Raw genomic sequence first — 22,526 nt, forward strand, 5'->3', positions numbered from 1 at the left:
ACATGACAATTATAGCAGCTTATGCCTTTCAGAAAGCTTGCAAGCTGCTTATCATATTTCCTTTACACTATTCATCTAAGAGGCTCTAATGGTTTAGTTTGGCCAAAGGCACTGGGGTTCTTTTACTGAGCTGCTCCAAGGACAAGCCTTGATACTATTAACAACACTTATTCTCGTTAGCAATAAATTTCAGTCTGCCCTAAGAGAAAACATGCAAGGCTCTCTGCAGGCTAAAGGGAAAAAAAAGAAGTAGTTACCCTTGGCCTCTGGACACTCTTGGCTTCCATGTCTTGTTTCTTCACTAGCGTTTTTAAGGAGCATTTCCGTTACTTCTCTGCTCTCAGCTCCTTGTGATCCCATCTGTTTGTAATCATCTATAAATGTATCAGGGAGCTGGAGAATCTCTTCTTTCAGATGAACAGAAGGTATATGGCGATCTTCAGGCTCTAAACGAGTGTCAGAGCTCTTATCAATTTTCCCTTCCTTCTGCTGGCAATCAGACTCCTTAGCAGATTGGTCTTCTTTCAATTCCTCTGGCTTGTCTTCAGGGTCCAGATTTAGGCTTGATGCTTCAGTTACAGCATCATCATTATCATCGTCCTCATCATCTTCCTGACAGCCACTAGAAGCTGCACTGCCCTTTGCTGTTTTGAAGTTTGTTTCTAAAGCTTTATGGGCAAATTTGTCTTCACTCCTGGTTAAGTGGCCGTGATCATTTTTCAGTTCTAACACAGTTGACATACAGGGACACATTTCTGAAGCAGCTTTATTTTTCTGATCAAGTGGGACTATTTCTTCAAGCTCTGTTATATCAGGCTCCATAATTAAATCATCTTCTCCCACTTCATCTACTGTCACTAATTCCTCCATGTTAGCAGGATACCAGGTCTCACCTTCTATTTCACTTCCACTCTCCCAGTCTCGGTCCTGTCACAAAGATGTAAAACATTTGAGAGATTGGTGATCATAGATCATCACTGTTAAAAAGTGGGCCTTGAAACCAGGAAGAACCTTGATATAGCCATGCCTAATTCCTCTTGCGTTTTAGCTTCAAAGAGTGATATGCCTTGGTGTTGTGATTTTAGACCTTATGCACAAGGACAAGAAATCTCTATTGAATTTTACATAAACTTCCCTTTGTGAAGATTCTGTAACTGCCTTGGGGATTACAGTGTCTCCAGTCCCCTGCTTATTGCTTTTCTGTAAGCAGTAGAGCAAGGCACAATGTGTTACACTTTGTTATGCAACGGGTGCTACTATGTGATGCCCAAGGAAATGAACGTCTCCCCTTCCTCTACCTCCATCTCAGTGCAATGAAAGTATACAGAACCCCATTCGAGCCGCTGTGGCTTTCCCTTTGCTGGACTAGGTCCTTTAAATTCATACGGTGACTGAGAAAACATGGCTTCCTTCTCCAGTCATTTCCTTCCACCAGCAAGATCCCTCTGCCAGGGACTGTGCTGGTAGCCACTGGCCTAAACCTTAGGAAAAAGCAGGTTTACAGTTGTACTCCAAGGTACATATTCTGAAATACCTCATACATGCAGTTACAGACTTATAGGACTCAGGCACTAATACTGGACTTTAGAAGTCTTAGAATTAAAAGGTGTATCTTACTTTTAAGACACACTTGAAGCTTAGATTTCAACTCCCAGACTCCTGGTGTACACATAATCTATTAATAATCTGTATTCTCCTCCTGTTTGGCCATTCCCACACTTCCCCTCCTAGAATCCTAAAACAGCATGAAAACTCTGTGAGTTGGCACTGCTCTTGCCAGGAGATCAGTTTTCTGCAGCAACAGATATCAGTATCTTCCATATCTGACCATCAACCCATGACCCTACAGATATGAAGCTGGAGGAATTCCAGGGACATTGCTCTCCCCGATTGCAACGCAGCAGTAGGGTTGCTGTAAAGGCATATTTAATTAAAACCAGAAACAATCAGGACACTACTATCTATAGTTCATAAGGCCAATGTTCTAAAAAGTATCCATCAGACTCCCCTCTTTCTCCACTAACTGACCGCATCTCCTATTTTTGGGCACAGTTTGCGAGTTACCCAGTTCACTTGGGCATACATTCCTTACAGCTGCCACTGCCAAGCGCTATGTATGTGAAGCAATGTACATGGGCAAAGAGTAACTAAAAAAAGAGTTCTGGAGGCTTCAGGAAAAGCTGTCCCTTAAAGCAGAGGTCAAAATAAGACAAGTTAATTTAGACAACCTCCTTCTCCAACCCCTTTACGTGTTTTTTCATGAGGGGTTAATATTTCATTTGGCAGAGCATGCTACCAAACCTAGGGTTTCAATCATTTTCTCAAAGGAGCCACACCAGCAATGTGTCACCAACCTTCTCTTTCCTTGTGTTTTCCAGAATCTCTCCGGATTCTTTTCCGTGCTTATTATCTGAAGGTGAGCTCTTCTCTGGAACTTGCTGCTCTTTTTCAAGCTAAAATAAATACATATACATGTATAGCAACACACAGTGGTGCTCTAGTATGTTTCTATTCTGGGTGTAGACAAGCAAAGTCACTCACAAGGTCACATTCTTTATTTCTAAAGTTTATGCAAGTCAACTAGGCTGTGGGAAAAGACCCAACAAAAATTCCATTAGCAGAGCTGCACAAATAAGAATTAAGAAAAAGAATTTTTAAAAAAATTAGCGGTGTAATTTATATCACCTAATTGGCTAAAAGACAGGTGGGGGAGAACGTCAATTCATTAAAATTTCCAGCCTCCACTCCTCTGTTCTCTACCCACATTTGTCATGTTGGCTCAGATGTGGTAAGGAGAGCAGCAGTGTTAAAACTCTGCAGAAGACCTTGAGTGTTTTGTTTATTGACATAGGATCAGTTGAAAATGGAATTGCTTGCACAGTTCATACTTTGGAAGAACAAAACCACAGTACTACCTGGTATTTAGTAGAAGAGGGACAAAGGAAAACTGAGTTTAAGACATACAAAACTACTTCTTCCTTTTAAGATAAATTATTAGCAATAGTCCCTGGAGAGGTATGTCTTTGGCAAAGCCACTGTAAAATAACTTGGAAAACATGCAGAGGAGTGTGATTTAGGATGCTGTCTGACATTTCTCTCTGACATCTCCTCCCAAGGAACCACACATCATAGTGAAATACCAGCCAAAGGAGAAAGATGATAAAAGGTGGTACAAACACACATATCTATGGCATGAGGTAGTGCTGCTGCTGGTTACAGACTAGCGAGATACAAATCTAGGAGATTCCACCAACTTGGCCCCACATGAGAAAAATGAATGCAAGGTCAACTGGAAACAACCAACAGTGGCCCTGGCAGCACAAAGGCACAAGCAAGAGATGGAGCCCTGGTCAGCCAAGCAGCTCTGCAGCCTCCCATGCCAACAGCCCCAGGGGTGGATAGAAGCAGCATATCCCTGGGGGACACCAGGGGAGGCAAGGTGGCCAAGAGCCAGTAACCAGAGCCCTGAGAGGTGGGGATATGAGTATGGGCTGTACTGGGACTGAGCAAATGAGGCATCTTGATGTGTTCCCCCTCCTACTTTTTCCCAGTGGAGAATCAAACCCACAAACATTGCCACTTTATGAATGGAAGTATCTCTCCTGAGATCCCATAATTTTATAGGTGAGCTGATTCAGTGGTTCTTGCCATGGGAAGAGATTCCTGCCAGTACACTGAAGGGAGTGGTGTGAATTATCCCTGCCACAGCTGAGGGTAGGGACACATGATTAAAGAAACAATTGCTCTGTTGAGTTATCCAGAAAGAAATGTTCCTCATTAAAAGTTCATTCCCCATTTTAATAGTATAGCAACCACTTCCCTGTATAAATACTGTGCACTTCTGTAAAGTATCACTTAATTCCCAGATAAGTCAGTCCTCCTCACTGGCAGTGGAAGGTGGTGATGGATGCAGAAAGAGCAGTTATGGGGCATTCTGCACAGAGTTAGCAAGAGTACAGTTGCTCCTTCACACACAACCTGCATGCAAATAGCAGACTGTCACCTGGTTTTGTTTTCAGCTGTCTGTCCCCACCCCTCCACTTGTTACCCAAAGGTGGTGCTAGACACAGAATTAGAATGTCCATGTACCCAACACCACAACAGTGTAATAGATCTGCATGGTCTGGGCAAAAACACAGACACGACGACTTCCCAAGACCTCTTCTATGACTACATTCCCTGATTTTATCATCTAAAAACATTTCATGTTGCCAGCATCACACCCACGACAAATGCTCTAAGATATTTCAGAAAATATATTAGTTCAGCATTTACACTTCTTACATACACTTTTATTTACCTCGTCCTCAGGAGGTTTGGTTTCCTTCACATCACTGCCTTCAGCAGTAGCATCTTCTTGGTCTTTTTCAGCTTTCTTCACTTTATTCTTATCACTTTGTTTTTGCCTGGAGCCTTCAGATACTTTGCCGTGCTTCTGTTCAGCTGCCTCCTCCCTGGCAGTGTCCTCGCTGTAAGAATGCCTGCGTTCCCTTAACTTTGCCTCTTCCTTTCTCTTAGATCTCCCAGGTAAATCCTGCAGCTGCCTCTGAAACTTGTCAGATTTTGACTTAGAGGATTTTCGGTAATAGTCATCTTCCCTGTTCTTGTAGCCAGATAAAGGGTGAAGAGACCCAGGGGAACCAGTCCTTAAGTATTTTTCTCGGTGTCCTCTGCCTCCTTCAAGCCTTTCATCCAAATCAAACTTGTCCAGTTGTCGGGAATAATGTTTCCTCTCGTGTACCCACGTGTCAGTCCTGTCCCTCTTCTCATCCCCATTCTCTCGCCATTCTCTGCTATCTCTTTCCTCTTCCCGTCGAGAATAGGGGGACTGATCCCAAGCCTCTCTCCCGTTTCCCCAGTCGGTCCTGCTGGTCCCCAGCGGGCTGTGGGGTGAACTGCCGGAAGTGAAGCTGGGCGTGTGGGATCGAGGTGACAGTGAGCGGCTTATGGGGCTGCGGGAGCGGGGCCTGTCTGTGCCATACCTGCTGCAGGGGGAAAAGGCAGCTGTAACTGGCTGACCCACTGTTGTCTACCAATTCTTGTTCACTGGAAGCTCATGGGGACTGCCCTGGGGACTGTGAACCTGAGACCCCAGGCCTTTCACAGACATGCACTGCACAGCTGCAAACAGTGAACAGGAGAAAAGGCAGTGTCATAGCCACAGAGCTTAACTAAATCCCCACAGAACTGTCAAGAATATATTCATTCATTCTTAAAAGCGTCTCATAGGGGTTTAGCATTAAAAGCTTATAATATGTTAATACCTTTACAATGACCCTAATGTATGTAGCCTTAATACTCACTCAGCTAGGGCATCTCTGACACAAAAGTGACAAAGGCCATCTGTTTAAAGGAGATGTTTTAGGACTGTGATTCTTCTCCAATTTTGCTGAAAGTTCCAGAAGTCAGACAGATCAGATATGTACCCAAATACATTTTATTCTGAACTGCCTCCTTCCCACTTGGTCTCAAAGCACCCCCAGCCCTTACGCTTTTGACTCAACAGGGAGGAGAGTGGAACAGCTTCATTTTTGTGCTCTTCACATGCCAGACATATTTTCTGAGATATAATCAGTAGGAAAGAGTTATTTTCATAACATGCACAGTTTCAATCGGATCTCATTATACAGTATATATTATAGTGTACCTACTTTTGAACTATATAAAAATATATACTATTTTATAAGTGAAATCTGAATTAGGAAAGCCAGTGAAATAAGAGAGGGAAGCATACAGATAATACTTCTTCTATCTGTAAGTTTAGAGACTTCTAATTCCAAACTATGGAGAAATTTTACCTGTCCACTTCACGCAGCAGGTCCCTCTCTCTTTGTGAGTGGATGTCCTGGATTATAGCAGCCACATTCTTACCTGGTTTCTAATAAAAACAAAGACACTGTTTTTAGCATGCTGCTCTACTCTCCAAGCTGACACAGGTGATTTGTCCTTCAAGAAACAGTATCCATGCTTCATTCAATTACACTATAACTAGAAATATTTAGTTTCAGTGTTGTGGTTACACTCTTCTCTGCAGTTGGCTTCTCAATATCATGATCGAAGCAGTAAAATGATACAAAGGAAAATTTGCTCCATTACATTGTAGCACTCTCTCATCATCCTTGGCTGCTCTAACAGGCTTTGAAAACTAGCTTGTCCTTCCTTGTTGCACAATCACTGCAGAGCATTTTCTAGGTACTGGATCTAAGAGGAAACAAACCAGAAAATTTTCTATATACAGAATTAAATATGTATAGCAGCCTATCTCTGATCCTCTAGGTATGAACTGCCTTCTCTTGATCTCAGAGTTACTCATTCTGGAGTATAGCTCTGAAGGACTATGTTTAGACAAGGAGAGGAGCTTCAGACAAGCTAAGTGCAAGATGTGTACTGGAGTGTTGATTACTCTACGTAGGTTGTACTACACAGGCTGGAGCGCTCTCAATTCCTCAAACACTTGGAGCACACAGAGATGAGCAACATAAGCATGCAGGAACTCAGCAGTTTGTAACAGTATATAGCTCATGCACATTTCCCTCTTTGTACTTTTACTTCTTTGCTTTCTTTCTTGTGCAGAACAAAATAATTCAATGACCTGAAAAACTGTCACTGGAAAAGCAGAAAAATCTTCCTGGAATCTAGGCAAACTATCACACTCTCCTGGGTAACTCCTGCCTCTCTGTCAAGATGCACAATCTCCACCACCTAACATCTGAACCCCTCACTGTGCCACATTAGGAAAGACTGCCCTGATTTATGAACCTTTGTCAACTCCTTTAAGTCTCCTTAAACTATTATACACGTACAGGAGAGAAAGAGGCTTTTTCAAAGATCAAACCAAACCATCCAAGTTCCTTTCTTTTTTTCCTCAAGGCTCATAGAAGGACCCTTAACAGTAAATTGGACCATTACAGAGTTGTTCTATAAAATAACTTTGTGCTGTGTTAGGTAATACAATATGGAGCTTTTAAGCTCTGCATTGCCAGTTCTGGTCTGAGTCACCATGAAATAAAATTACTCTCTCAGCATTACATGGCAGTATATAAGCCTCTATAAATATGGTCACAAGAGCAGTGATCTTTGGACATCACTCAAGTGTCCACAACAGAAGTGTCACACACTCTACAGAAAGTCTAAAGAATATTGCTCTGGTTTGACTCTATGTTAAAGGAAAAAAAAAAAATCTTGCTTTATAATATAGATCATTCACAAGAAATAAAAAGAAATCAGTGTGCTTTTTAGTCCTGTTACTGCTGCTTGGTGTCAAGATCGTGCTATGGCTCAAGCATGGAAGCAGTGAAAAAAGCATTGTTCTGGGCTTAATGCCTAACTAAAAGGATAGAACCATCATATTTTTACTGACATATTGTATCTTACACATGGCCGTGTTTTAGACCTTTGTTAGACCAAGCAATGTAGGGAGCCTTCTCACAAGGAAGCTCAGAAGGGATTTTTGAAATAATGGTATGAGAGGATCAGAGAAAATGGGGTCTCTTCCAAGAGTTACAATTTAGAATAAGAGCAAGCAGATGACTGTAAAAGATCGATAACATACATTCATTTATCTTTCTTAATTTCTTTTTCTATAATATTAAAGCATTAATTAGAAATGAGTAATCACCAAGAATTTTTTAAAATGTATTCTCCAGATGTGCCATGGAAACTCACATAATTTGATCAGGAATGACCATCTTACCTTCAGCTGCAATTCCTTGTATCTTTTAGACATCCTAATAAGTAACTTGTCATCATTTATCATAGCAGGTTTTTCTTTGTAGTACTGTACCATGGCTTGGGCTGCTTCACTGTAAGCCATTTCCAGAAAGGCCTAGCACAATGGAGAGAACTTTACAATCTATTACATAACTAAAAATACAAAGTGTAAGAGAGAAAAGGCAGCACAATAAATTTTCTCTGGATTCTTCTCATGCAAAATGTCTTGATACTACAAAACTGGGTAGCTTTCCAGGCCTGAGGCTGAAATGGTAACACTCAATCCATTTCTCAGTCTTTTTTAAACTGCAAATAATGATTTCAAACCAGTTATTAAAGCCAATATGTGACCTTAGAAGCTGGTTTAGTTTAAATGACTGGTATCTAATCTTTCTTGCCTGGCAGTGTTCAAGGCCAGGCTGGATGGTGCTCTGAGCAACCTGTTCTAGTGGAAGGTGTCCCTGCCCATGGCAGGGGGTTAGAACTAGATGGTCTTTAAGGTCCCTTCCAACCCAACCCATTCTATGATTCTGTGATTTTTAAACATTACAATCTCAAACATTGTCCACTGGCATGGATTCTACATCCATCCATTTTGTCTGCTGCAGGAAAGTGAGATAAGATATTCTACTCTTACCAGCTTACACCACTGGTATACTTAAGCTACTTAAGATAGACTTAAGCTAAGACTAAGAGAAGTCTGAAAGTAACAAACGGCTTAGAGAAGGCAGCCAAGTAATTCACTTAAAAAAATTAGCAAAAGTACAGTTTTACAACACTTTTTCATTGAGATTTCTGGGATTTTTAAACAAGAACTCTAAGGCAGTAGTCATGTTTATGTCCTCATCCAATCAGTGACCACCTTTTTTTTTTTTAACTTTGAGAGTGGGCTTCATATATTTAAGTTTCTATTACTAAATAAGAGGTTTTCCCCAAAGACTCTGTCTTCATGTCTATATGTCTTCATATCTTTATGTCAATAAATGTCAACACTGGTAACCCCAAATGTACAGTACCTGATTAGTAGATTTCATGAGGATATAGTTGGTGACCTTTCCAAATGGGAGGCCCAGGTTAATGACATCATTCTCTGTGCAGCTTCCCTCGGGGAGATTGCAAATATGAACAACTCGACCCAGTGTAGATTTCCTCTGGGGAAACTGGGAAAAAAAGCTCAACTCAAACCAATGCTTTTATCTTAGATATTCTATCCACTAGATAACATCTTACATTTCTGCAAAAAAATGAAATGCTCTGTGTACCTGTTATTAAAAAAAATATTCTTTAAAAACTTGCATTTTAACATCCTGGTTTAGAAGTGCAAATGGGAAGGGAAATGTTTAGCTGCAGTTCAGGTTGCAATTGAGTCTCCATCCCGGGACTTTGCAAAGTCCAGAGAGGATTTCTAGAAGGGAGACTGTCCTTCAGACAGGAGCAATGATATTCCTGCAGAAACTAACTGCTCACTGCAGTCCCTGCTGAATTTATGGATATTAGAAATCAGTTTGGGTGACTACATGGGTGTTCAGGATAGCAGGGACTGAATTTAAATCCTTCTTCATGGAACAGACTGGGCTAGGGGTAAAAGTGATCCCACTTAACTTGTGAGAGGACACACAGCTGTACCTGGGGGTAGAAAACCTGCTACTTTCCCCTCTCACTGCAACAACACACAGGAAGAGGCTTTTACCCCCCAGGGCCACAGTGAGCACTGGACATGCAAAGAGGCAGAGCTCCCGAACTAGGCTGGCACAGGCACAGAGCACTGGAGTGGTGACCGCTTCCCAAGGGTGGAAGTCTATTTTGGAGTGCTGAGGCAGTTCCAAAAGAGCCGCCCATCCCTCTGACATGGAAAGCAGGCTCTACACTCCCTGTGCAAAAGGCAGCAGGGTACAGCCAGAGAGAAAGTTAATTTACCACAGCTAATGACAAGCAAAACATCACTCACGCAGGATTAAATCTTTCCAGACTACCTCCATGTTTATGACCTCTGCATTAGGATTTTACTGAAGAAGTAACTCTACCTTCAGTTAAAATTGTGCCATTCAAGGGAAGATGGGGATCAAGTTCACCAGAGCCATCACAAATGTTTGGCTTGTCAGCAAGTTCACAAGTTAGAGAGCTAATGTTATCTTATTTACACCTCCATCCTGTTGCCTTCCCTCCAGACTTCATCACTTAACCATTTGTGTATTTTTGCTGCATTAGGACCCTGCATTACACAGTGATCTGCTACTTAGCTTGCATCTCACAGAGCCCACCCAGGTGCATAAGGTAAGTCAAGGAAGTGCAAAAGTCCAGAAGTAAGATATTTTTTTTAGCAGAAAAATGACAAAGACCTGATCCTGAAAAAAAGATGAAGCAACTCAACTCCACTTGAACAGAAAAGCTAGTGATGTCTGCATGCATCTGGCAAGGCAGCATGTAGCACAGAACAGAAGAACACAACTACAGCTAGAGGAAAAGGAAACATCAAATGCAGTCCCAGTGTAAGAACACCCCAGGTCATCAGTCACCTTCTGCTTGTTTTGTTTGATCTGTTAAATGATGGTATGTAAGAATCTATGGGACTAGAAAGGCTCAGCTCTTCCCTGCCTTGGCTCCAGAGCCCATGTTCCCACCCACAGCCCTCAGTACATTAAATCAAACAACTGTAAGACACTGCCACTTCCCCACAATTGGCAATGGCTTAAATTAAAGTGCTATGCCATAAACCTGCTACAGTTCTTGATTAAGAAGTGGTCACATACTCATGCCAGAAGTCAACAGGCTGTACCAAGCAATAATCTTGTCAGCTGATTGCAGTTAAACTGGATCCATTCATTAAATAGAGCTGTAAATCATGGCCAGAAAAGGAATATACACCTTCTGTATCTACAATCAGGAAGTTAGAGGAGCTGTTGCATGCCAGGTGTTGAATGTAATTTTCAGTAAGCCTCAAAGTTAACTTTCTTTGCAACCAATGTCTACCACGGGTTACCAAGGCAGCTGCATGGCTATTACAAAAAAACAAATTAAAAAAATATATATATGCACAGCAGCAAAATGCACCTCATATTATTTGCAATATTATTTCATCCATCCAATTTGGCGATTTTTTAATTGCAGCTTTTAAAAAAAAAAATTGTTGTTGTTGTTGTTTTTTGCTTTTCAAAGTCTCTATCCCGTTCTTGAGCATCACATGAATTTTTTCTAAAGATAGTAAGAAACTGCCAATCTCATCCCTCCAGTGCTAATGACTCTCCATGCCTGAGTGAAGACTGGTAGCACTTGCCTTTTAAAGAGGGATAGAGTTATTTGCAGATGGACAGCACAGAGCAAGCTCTTCCAGAAATCTGAACACTTTGTTTATGATTACATGGAGGGTCAAGTGTAATCTCCTACTGCTCAGTTAAATGGCAGGAGCTTAGCTGAAAGTGAATACTACCGTGCAAAGGTGTAATAAATTACAAGCCACCTGGGTTGCAGAGTGAATGACAGCTGGCAAACTCCGTCTTAACACCTCTAATATAGCTCCCTGTTCATCCAATGAGCTTCTGAAGAAAAAAGGGATTTACAGTGTCCAGGAAAATCAAAGTTATTGTTTCTTTTATGTCTCAAAATACTGCAGGTCATTCAGAAGGAGGATTTCTTCAGGCAGCTTAAATGATAAATAGTGACAGATTCTGAAGAGAAATGACACTGGTATTAGCAGTAATTTCATTTGTTGTAAAGCTGACAGACATGATGAAAAGGAACATTCCTCTGCACCCACTGCTAGTCCACCTTTGACCTTGGAGGCAGCTGTCATGAGCAGCTCTCCTCTTTGCTCGCCTGCACTCACAGTGTCTGTGACAGGCAGAAGCTGAAACCCCTTCAAATGACCTCTTGCATAGTAAAACTGCATGGTAGAAAATTGGTTGGATTAAGGAAATCTGGGTGACCTTTCTGCAAGCAGTGCCTGATGTGAACTGGAGGGACACAACTCAGCCTGGCCTTCCAGAGTGTCTGAGATCACATCAGGAGAGAGATATACACAAAAGTTAACAAGGTGAAAACTTGAACCCCTGGATTACTGCTGCTATTCCATGAATGCCCTAACATAAGTCTTTGGTGTGTCCAGCTCTAGCTGTAACTTTCTGATATGTGATCAGTTTCATTTTAACCCTAACAACTTTGTCTTTTCATTATGAGTATGATTTGCTTTTATTTTCCTTTTTTTTTCCTTTTAAAATCTTTCTGCTTTGTCAGGGTAAGAAGCCCTTTTAATGTTGGTTCTTTCTTCTGGTATTTTTTGATTATAGAGCTAGGAATTCAAGTGTGCATTAGAGCAATATAACTGGGGACCTGTGTTGAATGCAGGATGCAGGGCAGGGACTAATAAACCTAAACCATGGAAGGCTCCACATCAAAGCAAACTTGTTGAAAGACTACCAGTGACAGCAGAGGATATAAATACCACACTAAAATAAACTAAGGAAAAGTTAGTCCAGTAGAATGAACTGATCTGGGACCTCCAGGCAAATAACAGTGAAGCTGCAACCGCTATCTTTGCCACTTGGGAGAAGGACCTCAGCATGAGAGAGGCAGAGAGCAATTGCTATGAATAAATAACCAGAGAGAAAGAAGGTTGCTTGATGGGGTCAGTACTGAAGGTAACTAAAAACTAATCCAAATCTTCATTCCAAGCTGACCTTCCTGGGTCAAAAAGACTCAGGCAATGGGGGAAAAAAGTCAATGAAAAACACACACAAACCTATTTACCCACCTCCCCAAACAACCCTGACAAGCGAACAACTTTTAGGACTGAAAAAACCAAAACAAAACAAAAACTACAATTAAGTTTATATTTGGTCAAAATCAAAAGCATAAAAGAACTGCAGGGAAGTTGAAAAAACAGACTGAATGTTCAGATTATTGTCTAAACTAAAGCCTTCAGGTTTTAATTCAAGTATAAGTGGCTTCAACAAGAATCTCAATACAGACACCAATTTGCTTAGGAACTCACCCCTGATGGAAGAGAAGAAAATGTAGGACCTGGCTGGCCAAAGGATCTTGCTGGTGTAGCGATAAAAGATGTGCCAACATTTGATGGATAATCTAAATAATGGATTACACGTATTTCATTAAAATCTTGAGTCATATTAATTGCATTAATGTGCTCAGTAAGCAATGCCTCATTTATATAGTAAGTAATTTCATAGTCTCTACACCAAATTATTTGTACTATGAAAAGAAGTTACCGTTTGAAAGAAAAATAAATTCGTATTTCCAAAGGCACAGTATTGGCTTTTAGCCTTTTTGTGCACAACTTCTCAAAATTTTTCCTTGGAAACTTTTATAACATTTCATTAAAAAACCCCAGTTCTCCACAGAGACTGGTTTCCCTTCCAATTAAAAGAAGTATTTTTAACTATTGCAGATACAACCATTCACCTTCGATACTAGATGGATTGAAAACTGCTGCATTATTTGCTGATAAATGCAATGTTCCATCTGCTGAGCTTAACATACACCGGATACCAGTGCTGGAAAAGAAAGAAAAGAACTTTAGGAAGATACATAATGTGCCAAAAATATTAAAACTTAATTGTTAGGCAGAAATTCCTGGTGGAAAACCACTGAAGTAAGAGATGCTCTGTTAGCAATTCAGTTTGAAGAGTGACTCTAAAATAATACTTACTTATCTGAAAAAGCCATACATTTTTGGATGTGAAGACTTCCCTTAATGTGCTGATCCCAGTCCTATGTTGAAACAAAGAGACAATGAAAACAGGAAAAATCCTGAGAGAAATTTACAAGAGATTATTCCTCCATTCAGTTTACCTTATTCTAAAACCAATACTGAGATGCTGAAGATCAAACTGTGTGATGTTGGAGCCAAGCCACCTTCATCCAATGCATTTACTGATTCATTATTTGAACATTAAATTATCAGTTACTTTACAAAAGGAAGGCTTCTAATACAGAAGCCTTCTCTGTATTAGCTTTTAAATTCAGTATATTTCTAGTAATTAAGTTATTCCACTCTTGCTGAAGACCTCATCCTGCAAGGTGCTAAGCACTCTCAACTCCTGCAATGCCCATAAAGAAGGTGTCCAGTGTTCAGGGCAGCCAGGGCAGTGCTTATTATTTCACTAGATCAGCAACATTTGTTGAAGTACATTTAGCTATTTACATTTCTATGATCCAATTGAGCCAGTGCATCAAACACCAACTAACATATCCCCCAAAACTCATTGCAATGACATTTCCCCTGCCCTTTTAAAGTGTTTAATGAAAAAAAGAAATGTCCAGCCTGCCCTAGACAGGGGCTACTTCAGCCCAGCCCTGAAAGCTGCAGTTATCAAAGCAAAACCTTTTGCAAGCAGTTGCTAAAAGAGTAAAAGGTAAATATGAAAGCAAATATATTGAAATATCCCAAATCCCCAGGGTGTGTAGGGATCAGGTACTATTTAATTTGCTAGCCATTTTACTTCCTACATACATGCTGTTATAATTTTATTGTCAGGCCACCGTCAGGATGAGAACACATGCCTTTGTGGTTAGGTGCTGGTCCTGTGATGTGACAGAAAAGGTCATGAGGACTTGTTGAGCAGGGCTCACCAGGCAGCCAGAACAACCATGGATGGCTGTGGGGCTCAGAGGGCCACTTAAGTGGCCTCCTCCAGATCTGACCTATATAACATGACCGACAACGCACTGCCTGGGAAACTGGGAAGCTGTTTCTTGAGGGTGAGGCGGAATTTGGAGCTCCCTTGGCAGTATGAACAGAGAAGTGAGAGAGAGCACAGTCTGTACCACATGTTCTGAGCAGCTTCTTGCTTTCAGGTCAAAGTCCCTGGGGACCTTGAGCCCTAAATTTTCCTGTGAGATACCAGGAAGAAAAAATTCCTACAGAGGAATAGTTAAAATAATTTTATCAAAAGAATGTGCTGGTCCGTTTAAGCAAGCTGCTTCCATGAGGCTGTTAGGGGGAAGCTTTGGGATCAGAAAGGGAGAAGCAGATGAAACTACTACAGCCGTGGGGTTGCAACGCTGGCTTGAGTATTGGGGGATCAGCTTCAAGCTCCTCCCCACCCCGCTCTGAGCCCATGAAGTGAGCTACGACCTCGGCTCAGACCTCACGTTTCTCACATCATTGCTGTAATCTCACCATCTTCCACGGCAAGATGTGGAACAAAACCAGATCTCGAAGCCCCAGTAACTCCCATGAAACAGACGTACCATACCCTCAGCAAAAGTATGGTCCTTTGTTTCTGCTTCGCTCAGGGCACCTCTGTGGTCATGGACACTGGCGGTGAGGGGTGGCAGGAGCTGGTGGCCAGATCAGTCACCTGACAGCCTGTTCAAGGGTCTCAACCCTGCCCAGGGACGCCCTCAAACCACTCACCTTCAGATCGAAGATCTTCTTGTCGCACAGGGCGCAGACGTGGGGGAAGTGGAGAGGGGCCACGCCGCGGAGGTCGCCTAGCTGGTGCGGCAGCAGCGAGCGGGTGGGCAGATCGGGCGTGCCGCCACTGCGCTCCTCCTTCTGCCTCAGGCAAGGGCTGCCGAAGCTCTGTGCGCTGTGGTTGAGGCGGCCGAAGGCGGGGGGGGCGGCCGTGCTGAACTTTGTGTCAGGTGTCGGCTCTTCGGGGTTGTACAGCTCGTTTCTTATTTCATACTGCTGCTGACTCGCTGACGGCCACAGGCTGTCGCCGGGCATGAGGTCAGACTTGTTTTGGCTGGGGAAATTAGGGATATTTTCCCACTGGTTGCTTGTACTGCTGCCATGCAGGACAGGTCCGGGATCTCCTTTCGGATGGGAGCCTGTGTGTGGGTCGGTAGGGAAGGCCCGTGCCGCCCATGCTGTGCCGCCGCCCCGTAGGACTCCTTGGGAAATGCCGCTGCCGCCTCATGCTGCACCTGGCCGGGAGCCCCGAAGTGACTCTCGTAGCGCGGCCCTGCAGCTGAGGTGGCAGTATGGGTGCCACCAGCGAGGAAGCCGTGCTGGCTGGACTGTTCCCCCTCAGAGGCGAACGCCTGAGAGGCGGCAGTGACGGCGTTTTGCTTGTTGTACTCATAAAAGCCCCCTGCAGCAGTAGATGTGGAAGCACCTGCCTTGTTGAGACCCACCACCACGGGTTGCTGGCCGGAGGTCGGAGCCATGACATTTCCAAAGGGATTCACGACAATTGCATTGGGAGCCTGGGCTTGGACAGCTCCCAGACCTCCCCCCGGGGCGGCTAAGGCCGGGCTCTGGGCAGGAAAGGCAATGCCGCCGGAGGGGAACCTGGTGCCGGCAATGCCGGGCCCCTGGGGCGGGCCGGCGGCGTGGCCCTGCGGCGCGTTCATCACCGTGGGGTGCCTCAGCTGGTTGAAGAGCGGCTGGGACATGGCCACTTTGGAGAGCACCTGGTTGAGGACGGTGGCGGCGGCCGGGTTGTTGGTGACGGCGGTCTGAGCCAACTTCAGCCTATGGAGCGTGAGCTGCGCCTGGAGCTGCGCCAGCTGCAGGCTCGCCGGCGAGGGGAGCAGGGGGCTTGGGGCACCGACAGAGAACGGACTCTTCTCCAGGAGCTTGGCAGCACTGCAAAGGATCAGCATCTGGGTTAGCCGAATTTGCCCCACATCTACCTATGCTCACCTCCTGTTAAAGCCTGGCATGGGATACACAGCCGCTTTCAGAGATTTAGTGCATTCAAACTCAGGGAAAGCAAAGGGGTGATTGAGAATGTATTCATAGCAAGCCATCTCCCCTTCCACATCTGCTGCCGCATCTCTTTCAATCAAAAAGATAATTGGTAGACAACTATGCCAAAGACCTTGCTTTAAAACCTTCATTTCATCCCTCATCAACCCCTGGATCAGACCTTCAGCTCATTTTAAGCACCCATAGCATTTATGCTTCTAATGAAGACCAGGAATGGAGGCCACACAGGCCCTCACACATCATCCCCAAATCAACAATTTTTCCCCTTTTCTGCACTTCTTGCAACTTTCAGCCTCCCTGCTAAGACATCACTTAGAGTGACTTTGTGATATCACCATTATTCCTTTTTCCCACAAAGCAGGGGGATGTGAAGAAAAGGACATCAGATGGGATTTTAAAGCCAGCCCCATAGGTATTTCCCACCTAGCACATCTGCCTGCATAAAGCAAGATGAAATATTCCACAAGCATTTATTTTAATTGTTTACAGTTCTCACGTTATTGATCTGCACGGCAGCCTGTTCTGTAACAAAGTCTATAGTTTCCTTGTTGAGCAAATGCAAATACAGAGCAGGAAAAAAGTGAATGATCTGCCAGAAGCAACTACAAACAGACTGTCTTGAAGAGTTTTCCCTGTTCAGCTGGAATGTAAGGCAAAATTTCTGCAGTGCCAGCCAGTGAAAATCAAGGTCTTTATACATCCTAGAAATAAGAGGTACACTGAGTGTTGTCCTTCAAGTCTCATACAAGGGATGAATAAATGACTGAATTGCCTGCTTCAATTCCAGAGCTGATAAAATAGGAGACGACTTTTTCAGGCATATGGTGGTTCCTTGCTTTGGGAAACACCTTTGAGACATCTCACCGGTTCACAGCACCACCACCAAACCATCAGTCATTTTCGTGCCCCTACTGGAAAAACGTTATGCTTCCCTTCCCACCACCTCTGCTCACAGACGGCACAGCTACTCATTGCATTACAAATGGCTGTTCATTCTGACAGTAAGAGCAGAGAGCACTCACACAACAGGGATGTGGTCCAAAGCTCAATTAATTTATATTGTAAAAATGTATTGAGTTTCAATTGAGGCCTTTCAAAGTAGCAGGAACTATGCATCAACCACCATGCAACCCTCACTGTTAATAATTGGCGAATTTGCTAAACTGCATGGATGAAGCTGTAGTTAATGATAAATGTCTTGTCAGCATGCTACATTTGAAAACCACAAATTAGGAAAACATCTGCTTAAATTCAAAGTATGACTAAGAGAAAATGAATGGGTTTCATATTTAACATTTAACTTCCACTAGCAACTGCAAGGCACATCTGTCTCCCAAAACACAAAACGCCATTTGGATAAGTGCATCATTATGTAATGACACGACTCCCTGCCAGCACAGGCTGACACCAGTGCTCAGCTTCAGAGCTGAGGTGCCTTTTGTTTTCCCATGTGGTTTCCATCACTTACTCTCTGACTTTCACTTACAACCCAGTTTGCTGTAAATTTGATTATGGATGAGAGTCAGGGAGCAAGTACAGTCAAAACAACATGAAGGGCCTCACAAACCCCAGCCCGGGAGATCCTGAGGACCCATAAAAGATGCTGAGGAGCCCATTGGGTGATGAGAGAGGCTCAACAAGTACAGCATGCCACAATGGCACATGCACTGTCATTGCCACCAGGAGACATGGGCTGGCCCCCTGCCTAGGCTGTATTGTGCCACCAGCATCTGGAATGTCCTGACTCAAGGCATGTTTTCTGGCATTTACCACAGTTTTGACAACTGTTTCATTTTATAGCTAGTTATACCTTTTGTTCTTTAAGTAAGCTGCAAAACTCTTTTAAAAACTTTTACAAAGCATGCAAATAAGATCTGCCTAGTAGTCTCAAAAAAAAGCCAGCAGCATATAATGTTTTCAGCTCAGGAGCCACGGATGACTGCTGTTCCCAGCAATCTAATTCCACTCTGCTGCAAGCCTGTGCTGCAGTGTGCATATTCCGACAGCTGCAGCCACTTCCCAGATCTGGCGGCTACCTGCTGGACACAGGCACAGGCTCTCTCTCCAGAGAAACCATCTCACTTGATACTGCCACAAGCCCTGAAGCTGCCTCAGCCTCCTCATATTTTGACCAACTTTGGAGCACTGTTTCCAAGAACCCGCCCAGCACACACCCTGCCAGAACACCACCAGCTGAGCATGCCCTGGGCGCTGGCTCTCCCCAGCTCTGCGCTCTCTCTTGGGCTCTGCTGCTGGGTATGGGGAAGGCAAGGCCAGGGGTGCCCTGCACAGCTGCACTGGGAGTGCTCTGGCCACTTCAGACCAGCAGCCTTTGGACCCTGCTACAGAGCAGGGCAGCACCAGCTCCCTGCGCCTGCCAGCTTCATCCCTGGATTTCAAGCCAGCAGTCCAAACCAGGGAAAGACTGGGGCTGCAGGGAACCTTACCTGCAGAAAAATGGATTTTATATGAAGAAGCCACAGCCTCCAATCCACTTAGAAAGGGACAGAGTTAGTGGGAACAGTTGTTCCCATGCACCTATAGGTTTGGGAATGGCCAAACCTTCAAAATCCATGTCTGTTATGAATTTCCAGATTTCAGGGCGTTTTGGGTTGCAAAGTTTATCCTCCCACAGCAGAAACAGAATATTTTATCATCTAACCAAGGCAAAGAAGGAAGGGCTTGTTCATGGGTCGGTGGGAAAAGCAGATATGCAGACGGGAGGTTGGAGAAGAGCTGTACATAAAGCACCATTTAGAGAGACGCCCGGATTTGAGGATTTCTGTTCTGCTGTGAAATACATGGCACAAGAGATACACCGGGCCAGTGTGCACAGCTTTGAAAGTTTCTTTCTTTCTTTCTATTCTACCACCACAATGTCTATGTATTTGATAACATATTTTTGTAAATAATCCTGCTACAGACTTATTAACCTACTGGAAAGTGCAAACACAAGGTGACAATGGCACTCAGCTAAGGTATTTTGTGGGTGCCATTCCCCATGTGGACACACACACCTCCCACCCTCAGCTCATCCTCAGGTTACCAAAAGGCAGCCCCCCCTGCTCGTCGGGGGTCTCTGCCACAAGATGATTGAAAGCAGCTGAATGAAGCTCTCATTCTCCATCAAGTGCTGAGGGAATTGGCCTGCGTCAGACAGAGTTAGCTCTATCCCGTGCAAAACATTCCCGATTATAAGGTCAGCAATGTAAAAAGTAAACAGAAGTTGTCCTCTGCAATTATTTATTTAACACCCGCTGTACAGCTGGCCTACACCAGCACCACTAGGAACGCCAGAAATGGTCTTTCTTTGCTAAAATAATGACAGGCAGGAGTGCTGCCGCACAGTTTCGACAAAGAAATCTGTAGTCCAGACAAGTTTTCACACAGCTCTGAGAGACAGGAGTTGAAATTGATACATTGATACATGGTACATTGATATCTCAGCACTCACAATGGGATTGCAAACACTGGCAAGGTCATATCACCATAAATCAATTCAGCCCACCTGCTATCCCTGTAATCTTTATCATGCTTTTAGCATCCAGGAACAGTGTCAGAGGTAAGGTATCTAGATGGCTGGATTATTTGAGCAATCCTGTCTACAAGAGTGATGAAAAGGCTGACCACAAAACATATCTATTAGAACAGACCAACAGCCTGGAGCTTGATTTTCAACTGGAAAAACTAAGGGTTTCAAAATGCTGCCCAGCACCTTTCAAAGTTAAGAAATAAATTTTACAGTCTGGGCTAATAAATTGATTATCTGAGTTGCAACTATTTATATACTCATAAATATTTGAAATGCTGCATAGGGTGTGAATTTGAATGCTTTAAAAAAAAAAGACTCATTCATAGCAGTGCAGAATTTTTCTTACATCTTCCATGAATCTTGCATATCTTCTAAGATTTTTGATTCCCTCCCCTGAGACATTTGCCTTTACATATAATTACACCTACCTGTCAAAAGATTTGCATGAGAAAGTTTTAATAAGTTTTGTTCCAAAATGTGGAAATTTTTTCCCCAAGCTGTCTGTATTACTGTGTTAAACTTTCAAAATTAAAATGACAAGGACATTAACATACCCAAGTATCCTAAACGTATCATCACCCTGCACTAGTACAGTATTAGATTTGAGTATGTGCAGTAGCATGCTGGTTTTTCTAAAGCTGCTTCTGAATCAATTTTTCTAACAGTTAGCAAACTTTAAATTTGTAATCCAGGACTCTTGAATACATCACACAGAACCATTTCCTAATTATGCACAAAACCATTCTGTTATGCAGAAATGTGAACATCCCTTCCCTGTAATGTATTGTTTATGTGAAACATATGGGGCTGCCTTCTCTAAACTCATCCAAAACAATTGCTGCTGTAATAAAAAAGAAAATAAAAATGCCTTAAAAATATACAAATGAACTGTTTGATGATGAAGTTGGCAAGGTATTAGGGGTAGACCTAATTTTCAAATAAAAATGCATCATTTGACAGTACTTCATTAAAATTACATGTTTGTATGTGAGAACAGAATCCAGCCTCATGAATACAAGGAAATAATAATGTCGTATTTTGAACACTGGTAGGAGTAAAGACACAGTTCAGCAATCTCCACAACTTATATTAATTATAATAATAATTATTATAATTATATTTTATGTAATGCTGTCTATGTTCACTTTTGCTTGTTGAATAAATCCAGCATACATGCCAACAAAGACTGGAGCATTGGTTAAAAAAAGAACACAGGAATTTTTCCTATACCCGGACACTGTTTCTGGCTGATACTAAATAACTCTTTACTTTCCCTTCAGCTTCACAAGAAGTATTTTCTTTTTGTTTAAGTAAAACAAATTTCTTGGTCAGAAAAGCTTGGAAAGATTGATGAAAGGAGAAAACCCTTCACCTTTATAATTTAAGCTCTGAAATCATCTACCACCAAACTTTTTCTTTCCTGAGTTCTGGAATTACAAATGATTACAAATGATAAAAAAAGAGATCATGTTTCCTAGTAAGTTCAGCTAATGATGGGGAGCACTAAAAACCTTAAGCTACTTTAATAGATGTATAAGCTGCAAGTAAAACCCTTCTTATCCCAAATAACGATTCCTAAAGCCCTCCATTACACTACTGAGAGAGGAAAATAAAACATCAGCCAATGTATACATGTGCTTTGCCAAGTGAGTTTTGCATGTTTGGCAATGCTAAACTCTACTATCTGGACAATTATCCAACCTAACAGTTAGCTGGAAGGTGAAATGTAAATGTTATCACAGAGCTGCTAACCCCGATGTTTACAAAGCTAATGGGAGTTAAGTGCTTGCCTCCTACCGAGAGTCCTTCTGCTCTTTTGAAACTTTCAAGCCAAAATGCTCTCTTGCCAGGCAATTTTCACTGAGAAAGGAACAAGATAAAGGGGCAAAATACAGTAGCTTTGTCTTGGATAACAGTTCTTTGTTGTGATCACAGAAATAAAATTGGAAGTGATCTTAGGAGGAGGGTTAGACCAGTTCCTGAAGCGGGATCATGCTGAACTCAACCACTCGGGACATATTTGTTTAATCTGCTCTTAGGAAGCTTCTTTGGTGGATATTTCATGACCTCCAGGGATAATTAATTGCTCAAATCCCCTTAATTTTATAAAACTCCTCTAAAGCCTATGGTGGCTGTCTGCTGGCACCATAAACCCGTCTTCCAATGCACACATAGAAGGGCTTCTCTTACCTTCCCGTAGCTGCTGCTATCATGTCTTCTCTGCGATCATCCCAGATCCTTTCTTTACACATTTTCTGTGTTGCGTTTGTTTGCAATCCCAGTCGGATTGCTTTTCTTTATAAGAGCACAGCCCTGTGGTTCTCTGTTACACTCAACCCCTTTCATGAAGAGCTATTGCCCAGAGATGCAGGTTGGAAGGAATCTCTGGAGCTCAGCTAGTCTGACTTCCCACACAATAAAGACTAGCTTCTTTTGACTGTCCAGTGGATTAACTGTATTACCATTTCATTTTATCCTCCTCAATATTGCATCCAGGTTATGCCAGATCCGGTTTGTCAGGATTACTCTGAATTCCCATGCTGCCTCCAGAGAACTTGTAAATCCTCTCCTCTTGGCACCAGCTGCAAATTTAATGGATACTTTGCTCAC

General features: G+C 42.8%; 1 protein-coding gene across 1 annotated transcript in view; it reads right to left on the minus strand.

Annotated features, from left to right (window-relative positions):
- The window catches only part of RBM20 (RNA binding motif protein 20), a 33,362-nt gene extending 11,060 nt beyond the window's left edge, over positions 1-22,302 (minus strand). Inside the window, 12 exon segments of the mRNA XM_010412931.4 lie at positions 258-927; positions 2,355-2,453; positions 4,301-4,985; positions 5,799-5,878; positions 7,694-7,825; positions 8,727-8,870; positions 12,698-12,789; positions 13,126-13,217; positions 13,373-13,434; positions 15,083-15,478; positions 15,481-16,261; positions 22,107-22,302. Coding sequence (XP_010411233.4) covers positions 258-927; positions 2,355-2,453; positions 4,301-4,985; positions 5,799-5,878; positions 7,694-7,825; positions 8,727-8,870; positions 12,698-12,789; positions 13,126-13,217; positions 13,373-13,434; positions 15,083-15,478; positions 15,481-16,261; positions 22,107-22,168 — 3,295 coding nt within the window. The 5' untranslated portion in view covers positions 22,169-22,302.
- Positions 22,303-22,526: the final 224 nt, after the last annotated feature.

The sequence above is a fragment of the Corvus cornix genome, chromosome 6 (genome assembly GCF_000738735.6).
Source record: "Corvus cornix cornix isolate S_Up_H32 chromosome 6, ASM73873v5, whole genome shotgun sequence".
Lineage (NCBI taxonomy): Eukaryota > Metazoa > Chordata > Aves > Passeriformes > Corvidae > Corvus > Corvus cornix.